The sequence below is a fragment of the Hyperoodon ampullatus genome (assembly GCF_949752795.1).
Source record: "Hyperoodon ampullatus genome assembly, chromosome: 10".
NCBI lineage: Eukaryota > Metazoa > Chordata > Mammalia > Artiodactyla > Ziphiidae > Hyperoodon > Hyperoodon ampullatus.
This window is the reverse complement of record NC_136923.1, coordinates 42,061,504-42,071,979: the sequence shown is the minus strand read 5'-3', so window position 1 is coordinate 42,071,979 and position 10,476 is coordinate 42,061,504. Positions and strand designations below refer to the sequence as shown.

The 10,476-nt window shown below is 44.1% G+C and overlaps 1 protein-coding gene across 1 annotated transcript; it reads left to right on the top strand.

Annotated features, from left to right (window-relative positions):
- Positions 1-9,354: 9,354 nt before the first annotated feature.
- Positions 9,355-10,476, top strand: LOC307059052 (C-C chemokine receptor type 2-like; the record flags this gene model as incomplete). Its single annotated transcript, XM_079712757.1, has 1 exon — positions 9,355-10,476. The coding sequence occupies one exon, from the start codon at positions 9,355-9,357 to the stop codon at positions 10,474-10,476; it is 1,122 nt and encodes a 373-aa protein (XP_079568883.1).

Sequence of the window (10,476 nt, the reverse complement as noted above, 5' to 3'; positions counted from 1 at the left end):
CCCCAACTCAGCTGCTGACCTTCAGAGTATGAATAAACAAGAATCTTAAACTTCTCATGGCCAGTGTTGGTCTGGTTCTTCCCTCTTCGTTCAGGGAGCATGAACTTTTTAAAAAAAAATAAATTTATTTATTTATTTTTGGTTGCATTGGGTCTTCGTTGCTGCACGTGGGCTTTCTCTAGTTGCAGCGAGCGGGAGCTACTCTTCATTGCAGAGCACGGGCTCTAGGCACGTGGGCTCCATAGTTATGGCTTGTGGGCTCTAGAGCGCAGGCTCAATCGTTGTGGTGCACAGGCTTAGTTGCTCCATGGCACGGGGGATCTTCCCAGACCAGGGATAGAACCCGTGTCCGCTGCATTGGCAGGTGGATTCTTAACCACTGTGCCACCAGGGAAGTCCCGAACTATTTTTATTTCATTGGTTTACAGAAGAATTGAGCATCTCTTCATCGCTGGCTCAGGTCAGCCTGAGATGACCATGGCCATGCCTTCCATGTGACCCTGCTTAGTCAGCAGTCACACTAGAGACAGGAGGCTGGTGGTGTGTTTTCCCCAAAGTCTGCTCAAAAGGTCATACTACTTTGCCAGACTGAGAATTTCAGAAACCATGAACCCAGTGCCAACAAGTAGATGTGGGGTTCTCAAGCTCAAGGAAAAGTATCTTTCCTAATTCTTTCCATGTGCATAAAGAATTCTAAGGTGTACTTACTTCAGTTTCCAGTTTTATGACTGTCCATATGGACCATGTGAAAACAAAGTGACAAGAAAAAAAATGTTTGACTCGATAGCTGTGTGGGTATTTGCCATTCTCCCCAGATCCACTGAGCCCTGGGAAGCTGACTTCTATGCGTTACATCACCTAGACTCCCTGCTGCTCCCTCTTCTAGTTGGGTTCAATCACCAGGAAGCACTGGCAGGAGGTCAGAGTGGCAGCAGGAGGTTAGGGTACTTTCTGATCCTGCTCTCCTGCCTGGCGTAACTTCTAGTAGTGCCTGTATCCTTCAATCTTCAGCTATCAACAGGGCTCAGGTGATACTGTTTTTTCTTTTGACTCTTAACAGCTCCCACTTTTGCTAGCATCTCTGGGCACCTCAACATCCCTGTTGGTCCTTTAAACCCCGCCAACCCCTCTGTACACATTCTCATCCTTATTGAGTCTTCAAAATCTCAGCTGAGTGTGTCTTCTGTTCCCTGCCCTAGAGATAAGACAAAGATTTGAATCCTGGCTCTACCACTAACTACCTCTACGCTTCTCTCTGTTTATAAAATTACAGAGCTGGAATCAATGATGTCTTGTATGTAGACAGAAATGTAGAGGAGTCCTAATCAGCAACAGCAAAATTCCTGGGTCTTGACCTTCCCCATCCCAGACTGACTCAAAGGAACTAGGAGCGAGATGCTGGAATCAGGAGAGTCCCTAAGTGGAAGTGGACCCAGTAACGCTGGGGTGAGTATCACCCATTTTGTTATTGAAACCTCAGAAAGACTCTTCTGATCCCTGCCCAGAGACCACATTAGGAGATAATTGGGGAACTTTCCCTGTTCCTGTTCAAGCAAGGAATTGCTTCTAAGGAACAACCTGAGGCCCTTTTTTTGCTTAGCACGAAAAACAGGTCTTATGAAGGATACATGGTCACAGCTTACTGAAATCTAGAAAGGACACCTGAACTTCCCTGAGTGTTTTATTGTTATTCACTACGATTTGCGGAGAGCCTACCACACACCAGGCACTGTACTAGCTGCTTTACATTTATTTAAACCTCACAGACCCCAGAGGCCTTATTATTTGTTTCATAGCTAGGGAAATCAAAGCTTAGAAATTTGCCTAGCCTACAGCATGAGATCCTTCTTTCTATATGGCCTATCCTGGAAAATGTCCCGTGTGCATTTGGGAAGAACATGTATGCTGTTGTTTGGTAGAGTTGTGTATACACATCTGTTAAATCTGGTTGGTTCATTGTGTTGTTCAAGTGCTCTATTTCCTTACTTCTGTATGGTGGTTTTATCCATTACTGAAAGTGGGGTACTGAAGTTGCCAATGATTGCTGTACAACTGTCTTTAGTTCTGTCAGTTTTGGCTTCATATATTTTGATGATCTGTCATTAGGTGTAAATGTTTATAATTGTTATATCTTCTTGCTGTATGGAACCTTTTATTTATAGTGTCCTTCTTCATTATCGCTTGCAAACATTATCTCTTGCAAACTTAATGTCTATTTTGTCTGATATCAGCATAGTTACCTCTGCTCTCTTTTGGTTAAGGTTTGCACGGAATATCCTTCACTGTCAATCTATTTTTGTCTTTGGATCTAAAGTCTCTTACCGACAGTGTATAATTAGACCATGTTTTTGTTTTGTCAATTCATTCTATCATTCTCTATCTTTTGATTGGAGGGTTTAATCCACTTACATTTCAAGTAGTTACTGATAAGGAAGGACTTCATTCTGTCATTTTGCTATTTGTTTTCTATGTGCCTTATAGCTTTTTTGTCCTTCATTTCCTGCATTACTGTCTTTGTGTTTAGTTGATTTTTTTTGTAGTGGAATGTTTATATTGTTTTTTATTTTCTTTTGTATATGTTCTATAGCTATTTTCTTTGTGGGTACAATGAGGGTCACATTTAACCTCCTGAAGTTTTAATTTAAATATATAGCTTAACTTCAATAACATACAAAAACTCTTTTATCTGGGAATGTCCTAATTTCTCACTCACTCTTGAAGGATAGTTTTGCCGGTTATAGGAAAAACATTTATCTTATTGAGAATCCCTTGTATGTGACAATTTGCTTCTCTCCTGCTGCTTTCAAGATCCTCTCTGTGTCCTTCCCTTTTGAAAGTCTGATAATAATGTGCCTGGTGTGGGCTTGAATTTATCTTACTTGGAGTTCATTGAGCTTCTTGGATGTATATATTAACATCTTTGTGCAAATTTGGGAAGTTTTCAGATAGTATTTCTTTAATTATTCTCTCTGCCCCTCTCTCTCTTTTCTCCTGGGACTCCCACAAGTCCCTTAAGCTCTGCTCATTTTTCTTCAATCTTTTCTTTCTGTTCCTCAGACTCAACAACTTCCATTGTTCTATTTTCAAGTTTGTTGATTCTTTCTCCTGCCTGTTCACATCTACTTTTGAATCCCTTTACTGAATTCTGCATTTCAGTTATTGTATTTTTCAGTTCCAGAATTTATTTTTGGCTTCTTTTTAGGTTTTCTATCTCTTTACTGATATCTGCATTTTGATCATAGATGGTTTTCTTGATTTTCTCCACATCTCCCTTTAAGTCTTTGAGAATCTTTAAGTCTTTATCTAATAAACCTGCCATCACATCTTTTTCAGGAACAGTTTCTGTTGATTTATTTTTTCCCTTTGAACGGACCATACTTTCCTGCTCGACACTTGAATCTAATAACATGATAATTCTGGAAATCAGATTCTCCCCCTTCTCCAGGGTTTTCTGCTTTTCTTATATAATTGTTTTTTGTTTGTTTGTTTTTGTTTTGATTGCTATAATCTCTCTCTGTGCCAAGCATCAGCCTGAAGTGTGAACTTAAGGTCTTCTCAGGAGGTTGTTTCTGAGCCTGTGCTTTTCCCTGGGTATGTGTGGTCACTTTCTAATTTTCCCTGGAAATGCACCTGCTTTTGAAGGTCCCAGTCTTTAATGTGTGGCTTCCAAAAAAGGAAAAAGAGAAAAATGAAAGGGAGAAAAATAAAGGGCATTGGCTCTTTAAATCCCCTGAAAGTCACTTCAGCCAGAGGGGTAGGGGCTTGCAACAGTGGAGGGAAATGCAACAACAATGGCTGCCCTTCTCTTTGTCTGCACTTCTAAGATTAGAAGTAGTCATCAGTGATCAGAGCACAGATCCCTGATATTTGGAGGACAGGGTTCAATTTGTACCCACCCTGGCTCCTGCAAGCTATGTGCAAGCTGCTCCAGGAACATGTGCACAGCTGCCTGCCAAGGTGCCTGGGGTGGGGGATGGGTGGCTGCTACTGTGCTAAGAGCTGAAATTGGCCAAAGTTTACTGCAATTGGTCATCCAAGCCTTCCCCTAAAAGTTGCAGACCCTCAATAGACTCCAGAGTTCTAGGACTTCCCTGGTGGCACAGTGGTTAAGAATCCACCTGCCAGGGGCTTCCCTGGTGGCGCAGTGGTTGAGAGTCCGCCTGCTGATGCAGGGTACACGGGTTCGTGCCCCAGTCCAGGAAGATCCCACATGCTGCGGAGCGGCTGGGCCCGTGAGCCATGGCCGCTGAGCCTGCGCGTCCGGAACCTGTGCTCCGCAACGGGAGAGGCCACAACAGTGAGAGGCCCGCGTACCGCAAAAAAAAAACAAAAAACAAAAAAAGAATCCACCTGCCAATGTAGGGGACATGGTTTTGAGCCCACAATCCACGGAACAACTAAGCCTGTGTGCCACAACTACTGAGCCTGCGCTCTAGGGCCCGTGAGCCACAACTACCGGAGCCCGTGAGCCACAACTACTGAAGCCTGCGTGCCACAGCTACTGAAGCCTGCGCGCCTAGAGCCTGTGCTCCGCAACAAGAGAAGCCACTGCAATGAGAAGCCCACGCACTGCAAGGAAGAGTGGCCCCCACTCCCCACAACTAGAGAAAGTCCGCCCACAGCAACGAAGACCCAACCAAAAGTAAATTAATTAATTTAAAAAAAATAGACTCCAGAGTTCCAAAAGAGTTAGATCAGAGTAGAATTGCCGTCTAGGTGAGGAGAGAGATTGCTGGTACTTCCTACAACACCATCTTCGCAGAATCTCAACGGTGTTTTCTTTTAGCAAAACTTCTTTCTGAGAAGTGGAACCTATAACAGCTAAGCACTTTCTTACTAAGGACATCTCTGACACAAGAGACCACTTAGCCTTCCCTTTTCATTAAGAAGCTGTATCTAAATAACATTTCTAACGAAGTCCCAAATCCTTGATGCCACTGAAATCAGTGCATATGGTCACACAAAATGTAATTATATTTCCTCCACCATCACCAACAGCCCCCATTAGCATTTATCTTCTCGGGAAATGAAATTCTGATGTGCTCGTTTCATGCAAATTATTACTGGCAGAAGAGAGTGGAAGATTTCCAGATATAGAGACCCACAAGATAAAGAAGCCCAGAGCTGTAAGACCCAGGAGCAGACACAGGGTGTGCCTAACTTACCCTCAAGGTTGCATAAGCAAGATTTCAAAATTAATTCTACTCTGGAGACTTCAACCTAGTATACAATGTTCCTGGCTGGAAAAGAAGAACTATATCATTCTTTTTTTCAAATCTTTACCATTACTCTTGCCCTTGTATCTCCGCCTTCTCTTTCTGCAGGAAACTTTATTTCCTACTTCTGCACACCAAGTTTCTACCTCCAGATCTGTTTGGTTCAGTTGCTGAGAAGCCTGACACACCAGTGCCACTTGGAAGAAGCCATCTACCGGTGAGTTGGGGGTGCTTTTTCTATCACTTTATGAACCAAAGGCTCAAAGCACCTCAGTGCTAGAGATGCAGGGACTGGGAGCATCCTGGGGGTCTCCACAGCCCAGGAACTTGGGAGATGATCAAGATAGGACAAACGGGTGGAGGGCAGCATCTGTACCAGGAATGTCAGAGACCCCAATGGCAGTGAGGAAGCGCAAAGTGGAAACCTCCCTCAGGGCTCAGGTGGTAGGATAGAGTGGGCTAAAAGAAGACAATTAAGAAAGTAGGACAATCAGGTTTCTCAACTACTGCTCCTCTCACTCTGCCCCTCCCAGCCGCCAAGGACTGTGAAGAGCTGGAGCTTTCTACCTCAGATTTTCCCCCTCTCCAGTCCATATATGTGATAGTCCAGGCCCTGCACCAAAATGCACCTCTTGCCTCAATTCAGAGGCTGAAGTGAGGGATTCACTTTTCTGGGAGGCAGCTTTTAATCAATTCTGGATGATGTGTCTTGACACCTGAAAGTGACACATTAACCAGTGCCCTTCAGTTCCCTTGCTACGTGTCGGCTGTGGTAGGAGCTAGGTGTACTGGGGTGACATGGGAATAGGTAATAAAAAGGAGAAGGTGGCTGGCACTTGAGAGGCCAGGGCAGGTGAAGAGCAAAGCATAGGAAACACATTGTGGATGTGGCTGGGGCAGTTCACCTACAATCTGAATCACCAGAGTGAGGGTCTGGGCTGTATATTTCTGACTGACAGGCTTCCTGCGTGATACTGAAAGCCAGCATTTCAGAATCACTGATCCAGTCCACACTTTCCTGTACAGATGAGACTAACCTACAGAACAGCCCAGAGGGCTTGCTGCAGCTAAAAGGCTGTGTGCAAGGATCTCCAATATTTTAGTCTTTATAAGATCTCCCACTGGATTACCTGGGAGCCTAGTCCACAGGGTAGCCCTTTGTTTCTCAGAAGCTTGTAGCCTGCTAGTTCGCTGTTATTCACTTTTTCAACTGATATTTATTTAGCAGCTTCTATGTGCTAGGCTGGCTTCTAGGGCACCAAGATAGCTCATTGCAAAACAAATCTCTCTGCCCTCATGGAGCTTATCTTTTGGCGGAAATGTCTCTGAGTGTGTGTGTGTGCTTGTGTATGTATGGGTGGGGCACGCTTATATGGGAAAGTGTGTGGATTTTAAGGCTAAAATGCCAAAGAAGTTCTGTTCAAGGCATGGAAGAATAACTAGAAAATCTGTTACTTGTTCTTCTACATCCATCTCTGCTCTCAGAGCCTGAAGATGAAAACCCCTGAGGGCCTTTGAAATTGTATAGTCCAAGGTTCAAATTCCAGCTCCGCCATTACTTGCTTTGTGAGTTTTGGAAAAATCATTTAATCCATCCATGCTTCTATTTCTTCACTTGTAAAATGTATACTGATCTCACAAAACTGTTGCAAGGATTAAATTAATTAATGTATGCAAAGTATTTAGCATAGCACTTGGACCTTAAGGAACACTCAATTAATTACTATAGTTTTAATTCTTCAGGTGGATACATTTTTTCCCCAAGTTTGATGAGAGGTATTATTTAGTTGCTGCTGATTTAAAGAATCTAGTTCAGTGCTATGAAATTCAAAATCTGTGAAATGTATCAATCACAAGAGAAACTGAAGAATAAGGTGTATACACAGATAAAAACAAAGTCACAGTCATTGCCAGGAAAAAAGTAGTCATCAGTGATCAGAGCACAGATCCCTGATATTTGGAGGACAGGGTTCTTGAGAACCAATTCTAATGATGTTAGTTGTCACACTTATTACGAGTTTTCTGTATTTTGTCCATGAACATTTATTGGTGCCTCCTTTAGCCAGGTGCCATCATAAGAGCTGAAGACAGAAACATGACCTAGTCCTTGCTCTCAAGGAGCACACAATGTGTAGAAGATAATGTGCTTATTTAGAGGTACACACAGTGTTATGAGATAAGAATGATTTGACGGAGGAGGTGGGTTGGGCTTCACGGAGAAGGGGAATTTGAGCAGGATGTACTGCAGGATGAACAGGAGCTCACTAGCCATTTTAAGCAGAGGGGCAAGCATGTGCAAAACCACTAGAGCCTGAAGGAAATGATGAGTCTGGGGGAAATGGAAAAAAGATGGGTATGGCTGGAGCACAGGATCTGGGATTTGAGAAGTCATTAGAGATGAAGCTGAGAAGAAGTGAGCTTAGAAAAGCCATGATGAGTAGTCTGGGCATTGCCTTTGAGGCCCTGCCACATACACAACGTGGGGCTACTCCAGTTTTAAACTGAGAAGTGCATGATCCAATATCAGCTTCAGAGAAGACAGACTGAATGGGAGCATGGCTAAGAATAAGGCATGAACAAATGAAAAAGCTCAGCAAAGCCGGAAGTGAGAAGTATAGGAGGCAAGAGAGTGTCAGTTGAAAGAGGTGCAGAGGGGATGACTCAGAGGTGTTTATGAGGGAGAATTCATAAGACTTAGTTATAATAATACAAAGCATTTCTCTGTATCAGATGCTGCACTACGTCTTTGTTTCCATAGCAACTCAGATTATTATTTTATACATGAAGAAACTGATAGTTGAAGAAGTAATTAGCCCCGAATTACACAACTGTAGTTGGAAGCAGAATTCAAATCTAGGTCTTTTTGGCTCCAAAGGACTAGCTCCTAATCTTCTGAAGAAGAGGGGACCCAGGACAATGTCAAAACTTACTTCTTAAGTAATGGAGTAAATGACAATAGCCAAGATAAGGAATCCACAAGTTGAAGCAACTTCCCAGGGGTGTTCAGTTTGGGGTGGGTTGAATTTGAGGTAGCTATATGATACCCACTTTGCTCTCTGCTGTATCTCCAGTGCCTAAAATAGAGTATGGCTCCTGGCAGGTGCTCAATAAATATTGGTTAAATGAATAAATCCATGGGGAGATATGCAGTCGGCAATGGAAAATTCAACTCTGAGGTGGGACTGGAAGGCAGAGCTTTGGGAAGCATTAGCCTATAGGAAACTTAGAACCTTGAGATTAGACAACACAGTTCAGGAAGAACTTTGGCGCAAGGGTAAAGAGGTAAATGGTAAAGAAGTGGGAGCCAAGGATGGTGCCTGGGACTCTTACAGTGTGGGCAGAGGAAAGAGACACCAACAAAGAAAATGAAAAAGAAGTGGTGAGCCACTTTTTCTCGTGGAAGCCAAAAGTTTTTTTGTTTCTTTTTTAACTTTTTTTTTTTTGGCCTTGATATTCACTGTAATATCAAGATATTTTGATCTTAGTTCCCTGACCAGGGATCGAACCCACGCCCTCAACAGTGAAAGCATGGAGTCCTAACCACTGGACAGCCAGGGAATTCCCAAGCCAAAAGTTTTACATGGAAAAAGTCAGCAGAAGGATCAAATGCTTGATGAAAAAGAAACTGAAAGCCAGCGTGTTTAAAAACTGGGTTGTCATTGCAACCCTGGCAAGAGAAGTTTTCTGATGGAGACAGAAAGTTGAGAGAGATATCAGAACACTCTGGGTGGCAGGTAACAGAAAATGCAACTCATAGTGGCTCATTATGAGCATCCCCAGAAGCCCCCAGTGGAGTCCCCTTAAATACTATCATCCAGGAATGGGTCACAGGCTTTGTGCCACTGCAGAGGAGCTAGAGAAAGCAAGTGTCCAATATGGCCGGCCTTTATCACGAAAGTCAGGCTCTCTGGGAAGGCCAAGGGTGTTGGGAAATGGCTGTGCGGAGATGACTGGTGTCTGCAACCAGGAATAAGGGGAAGTGATGAACTAGCACACACGCTTTCAAGGAGATGGCTGTGAAGCAAAGACAAAGCCTAGGACGTTGCTTAAGTGGAGCAGGGACCTTGGTAAGATTGGGGATTGCAGCCGTTGTGTTGTGTGTCATCGTCTAGTCCTCTTGTTTACAGGACAAAGGAAGATGGATGGCAATGATACGTTTCCCCAGTTCAGCCACGATGTGCTTTCCACATCTCATTCTCTGTTTACAACGAATATCAAGGGGAACGATGAAGAACTCACCACCAGTTATGACTATGATTACAGTGAGCCCTGCCAAAAGACTGCTGTGGGACACATTGAAGCCCGGCTCCTGCCCCCGCTCTACTCGCTGGTGTTCATCTTTGGTTTTGTGGGCAACTTGCTGGTCGTCCTCATCCTGATCAACTGCAAAAAGCTGAAGAGCATGACTGACATCTACCTGCTCAACTTGGCCACCTCTGACCTGCTGTTCCTCCTCACCATCCCGTTCTGGGCTCACTATGCTGCAGACCAGTGGGTCTTTGGGGACGTGATGTGTAAATTTTTCACAGGGCTGTATCACATTGGTTATTTTGGTGGAATCTTCTTCATCATCCTCTTGACAATCGATAGGTACCTGGCTATCGTCCATGCTGTGTTTGCTTTAAAAGCCAGGACGGTCACCTTTGGGGTGGTGACAAGTGGGGTCACCTGGGTGGTGGCTGTGTTCGCCTCTCTCCCAGGAATCATCTTTATCAAATCCCAAGAAGAACATTCTGGTTATGCCTGCGCCCCTTATTTTCCACTAGGATGGAAGAATTTCCATACAATAATGAGAAGCATCTTGGGCCTGGTGCTGCCACTGCTTGTCATGATCATCTGCTACTCAGGAATTCTAAAAACCCTGCTTCGCTGTCGCAATGAGAAGAAGAAGCACAAGGCCGTGAGGCTCATCTTCGTGATCATGATTGTCTACTTTCTCTTCTGGGCTCCCTACAACGTCGTCCTTCTCCTAAGCACCTTCCAGGTATTCTTTGGCCTGAGTAACTGTAAGAACAGCAGTCAGCTGGACCAAGCAATGCAGGTGACCGAGACCCTGGGGCTGATGCACTGCTGCATCAACCCCATCATCTATGCCTTCGTCGGGGAGAAGTTCAGAAGGTATCTCTCTGTGTTTTTCCGAAAGCACATTGCCAAACACCTCTGCAAACAATGCCCAGTCTTCTATGGGGAGACAGGAGATCGAGTGAGTTCAACATATACCCCTTCCACTGGGGAGCAGGAAGTCTCAGCTGTTTTGTAG